This window comes from Microtus ochrogaster, unplaced genomic scaffold (assembly GCF_000317375.1).
Source record: "Microtus ochrogaster isolate Prairie Vole_2 unplaced genomic scaffold, MicOch1.0 UNK142, whole genome shotgun sequence".
Classification (NCBI taxonomy): domain Eukaryota; kingdom Metazoa; phylum Chordata; class Mammalia; order Rodentia; family Cricetidae; genus Microtus; species Microtus ochrogaster.
In genome coordinates, this window is record NW_004949240.1 from 66,251 (window position 1) to 70,497 (window position 4,247).

The following is a 4,247-nucleotide window of genomic DNA, read 5'->3' on the forward strand; positions in this document are numbered from 1 at the left end:
TTTTCATACAAAGCAAGGTTTGATTTGTGAGATGTTCCTTACTAATTTCATCCAAATATTCAGTGAATTTGTGTCATTTTCATGTAACGTTTCCTTCTATCTCTTCTACTAAAACTCTTCTTATTCCCAACAAATTTCTCAAATTCCTCTCCTACTGTGTGTGTGTGTGTGAGAAAGAGAGAGAAAGAGAGAGAGAGAGAGAGAGAGAGAGAGAGAGAGAGAGAGAGAGAGAGAGTTATGTGACATTATTTTTGTGGAGATGTGAATAAATGTCTACTGACCCCAGATAGGGAACCAATGACAGATCAAAATAACAATACTACCCAAGCACACCCTGGCAAACCAGTGAGTTAAGTGGAATTACTTGTAAGAGTATGAATGAGGGAGTGTTTACAGAACATAAATGACACAAAGGCAGAAGATTACTGAAAACTCTCCCCAAACTGGTAACAACACATCAGAGCTGGAACCTTCAGGCTCTTTGCAGAGCTTGTAGGCAGTTCAACTGGTGAGAGAACTTCTCACCAGTCCTTACTGTTCATATAACCTTTGGGTATAAAATGTTTCCTGCGTCTGATCAGTTTCAGGAGCTTGTTAAGACTTGTGAATTGTTTATTTTCTGAGTTTTAGGGAACTTCCCTTTAGAACTTTCTGAATCTGAAGGAGTTTCCCTCCAGGATGGAATTTTTCATTTCAGAGGAAATTGCTATACAACTGTGTGTTTGTGTTTGTGTTTGTGTGTGTGTGTGTGTGTGTGTGTGTGTGAGCGAGAGAGAGAGAGAGAGAGAGAGAGAGAGAGAGAGAGAATGAGAGAAAGAATGAGAGACACAGAGAGACTAATAGAGACAGACAGAGAAAGAGTGTGTGGTGTGTGTGTGTGTGTGTGCGTGCGTGTGTGTGTGTGATCCATTGAGTTTATTTTGCTTGCTTGCATGAAATGAACTGGGGGTTAGTCCCTGAAGAATAGGCAAATGAATAACGGCTATGTCATTGAAGAAATGTACATCTCCTCATCCAGCAATTAACTGCCTGTATCCTCAGTCTGGGGTCTCAGATCTCCCTTTCTACCAATGATGGGAAGTTTGCCATCCAGTCCCAGTCTGTGCAGGTCTTGTGCAGGGGATCATAGCAGCAGTGGCTTCATGAGTGCATCAGCCACGTCAAGTTCAGAAGACACATCGTAGACATCGTCCCCACCCTCTAGCTCTTACATTCTTTCTGCCCCTTTCCATGATGTTCCCTGTCCCACTTAGGGCTGAGTACTCAGTGACCACTTCCAGTTGTCAAATGACTCCTTACTGCAAAAAGAAGTTTCTGTGCAAAAGAGACTGAGAGCAGCAATAATCTGCAATAAAACTTATATATTTGGAAGGCAATTTGAAACATATTCATCTAGCAATGCAACTGTAGTGTGTTCCCATATGGGTTTGACCAGACTTGCAGTACAGACATGAATTCCATCCTGTTGAGTGGGCCTCAAATCCAATCAGAACAGAGAGTGGTTGGTTACTTCCATAATAGAATTGCCACTATTGCTCCAGTGGTTTAAGAAGGTTGTTATTGTAATCTGTGGGATCCACAGCTAAGTTGGACATTTTTAACTCTTCTTACCTAGAAGCCTGCATAACACTTTTCTTTGTGTGAGTGTGTGTGTGTGTGTGTTCATTTGTATGTGCGCGCATACTTGTGCACATGGATGTGCATGTATATTATGTAACATGTTTATTTTATTGTGATTCACAGTGATAATAAAATTGTAAGACACATAAAGAGTATGGAGTAAACTCAGTCCATCTGTCATTTTTGCCCTGAGTGTAAAATGAGACTTTGATTATATGATAGCTCTCACGTAAGTACAGCAGAAAGAGCATTGTTTAAGCCCTGCTTTTGTTTTAGCTTTGACCCTGGTTTTCAGATAAGGAAAAAGTAATCATTTTCCCTGCATGATTACTTGAGAAATTAATAAAATAATGTTAGAGGTCTCCAATGACCTGGTAGGCGAAGGCCTAGGAAGCCTCAAAGGCATTTTGAACAGATCAGTCCTAAGGAAATCATCTTTAAAACTGGAAGAAATAAGACAAAGGACCTTTACAGTGGAGGGAGTCTATGGTATGACTGGCATCCAGGCAGCTGGGTGAGAGCGATTTCTCTCTCAGACCCAAAGGGCTCCCTGAAGAAATGACCAAAGGAAAGAGGGCATCTGGGAGGAAGTCCCGCCCACTGTCACACACCCCTTTCTGTTTACCATAAGTCAGTGCATTTTGAACTCATCTCGTCCTTACAGTTAACTCTAATTTCACCTGCGCTGTGTTTGAATTCTTGTATGGTTCACACCTGCAGTGTACCATGGGAGCCACGGGAGCCATGTATGACTACTAAGTCAAATACTGCCAGGGAATAAAGGGACCACAACCGTCACACAGTCTTAGCCTCTTTCCTCTGTGGACGCTGAGAGTCTGTAGAACCACTAAGCACAAACTGTCTTTAGCTGTTGTCACGTTTTCATGTATACATGAGCTACTTCCCAAGTATAGGCTGGTTATAGCCTACATATTTAGGAGACCAAACCTCAGCAAATTGAGGCAGCTTTTTTCCTTGCATGAGATGTTAGCAGTAGAATAAGATTCAAATGTGTTTCTAAGGCTTCTCCTTTTTTATATCATATAAATGTTTATTATTATTATTGTTATTATTATTATTATTTGCTGCATGAATTCTTCTCCAGTCATATGTAATGTTGTAAATTATCACACAAACCTGCATCTTTAATGTTGGTACATGTTGTTACTCTATGTTTACTATGACTAAGAACTCTGTATTCTACAGTCCTTTGAAGTCCAGAGGAAAACATGACTAACTCAAGATAACGATGAGAAAATCCTAAACACTAAGAGTGGCTGTTCTCTTCCTATTCAGATTGAACATCACCGGTGATGCTAAACTGAACAGCTGTGTCGCCATCTCAAAGGATAAAGTGGTTTCTGAAAGCTGTGCTTCAGACAACATGTGGATCTGCCAGAATGAACCAAAACGTCTCTGAAACCAGGTGTAATGACTCCTGACTGCGAATCCCGTCTCCATTACTTTACCATACAGATCTCTGCACTCACTCTGTCTAGGCTGCGGCCAACCCAGTGTACAGAAAATCGCTGTGATTCTTCCAGATACCCTTGTCCGGTTTCTTTATTCTGTAAAGGGGACATGATGCTGATTTGCCATTCTAAGAGAGGTGCTCTGTGGAAAGAAGCCCAGGCAAGCTGAGGGGCACTGGATTCTAACCCTGGAGTCTGTGTGACCTTCGCTGGTCTCTGTCCCTGAGATAGTCGTCTCTCTGTTCCTGAGAATACTGCAGAAAACTGCAGAGTCCTCTTCTCTCCACCCCCTCGGCCAAGCCCACACTGATGAAAGCCTTTGCTCTTGCCTGACCCAGAAGCAGTGGTTAAGGGGTTGGGGAAAGGCCTGACAGTGGTTTGAATGGCACCTACAAAACCTTAGGTAAACTGAGCTCTGGTCATGTGACGTCCCCACCAGGACATGATGCACCAGCAGACCCTGGGCCAATGCTGGCATCTTGGCGTTGAGTTTCACAGCTCCATAACTGGCAGAGATGAGCTTCTTCCTTACCAGGGAGGCAATCAAAGGGACTATGGCTGTGTCTTGGTTGCTGTTTCTCCTGATATTGCAATGCTCCTTTGTGGACAGAGACCTTTGAACCTGCAGCTGGGCTCCTCCTGCCATGTAAGAGACTAAGGCACCAGGGGACTTTTCCATTGACCCTAGATGCCACCCACGATTGTGCTGATGAGCAGGCAAGGGATAACCGTGCAGACATCTTGGCCCTGGAACAATTTCAGCAGAGTAAGATAAATGAAGCTGGCTCCCAAAGGGAGGAACTTGATATTGGTATAAGAGAGAGGGGACCATCAGAAACATTAAAAACATACACCATGTAGAGCCCAGTGCGCTGCCAGCCACCTCCAGTCTCGCCTGCTTTGATATTGTTCTGGAGTTTGTTATTGCTTTGAGTTCCTTTGCTTTGCTAAATAAACCTGAGCTTAAACTGTGTCTTAGCTGACTTCTGTCTGTGGAAAGACAAAATGGAAAAATAAATCTTTACCCGGTGTTAGTTAACCTTTTACCAACCTGACACAAGCCAGGCTCATCTGCCAGGAGTGAAACTCAGTTAAGAAAACACCTCCATGAAACTGGAGTGTAAGCTAGACTGGCTGGCATTTTCTTGATTAATG

The 4,247-nt window shown here is 43.0% G+C and overlaps 1 protein-coding gene across 1 annotated transcript in view; it reads left to right on the plus strand.

Moving 5' to 3' along the window:
* The window catches only part of LOC101982191 (killer cell lectin-like receptor subfamily B member 1B allele C), a 13,881-nt gene extending 10,759 nt beyond the window's left edge, over positions 1-3,122 (plus strand). Inside the window, exon 6 of the mRNA XM_013355499.2 lies at positions 2,917-3,122. Within this exon, the coding sequence (XP_013210953.1) occupies positions 2,917-3,040 (124 nt within the window). The 3' untranslated portion in view covers positions 3,041-3,122. The remainder of the gene's footprint in view (positions 1-2,916) is intronic.
* The last annotated feature ends 1,125 nt before the right edge of the window (positions 3,123-4,247 follow it).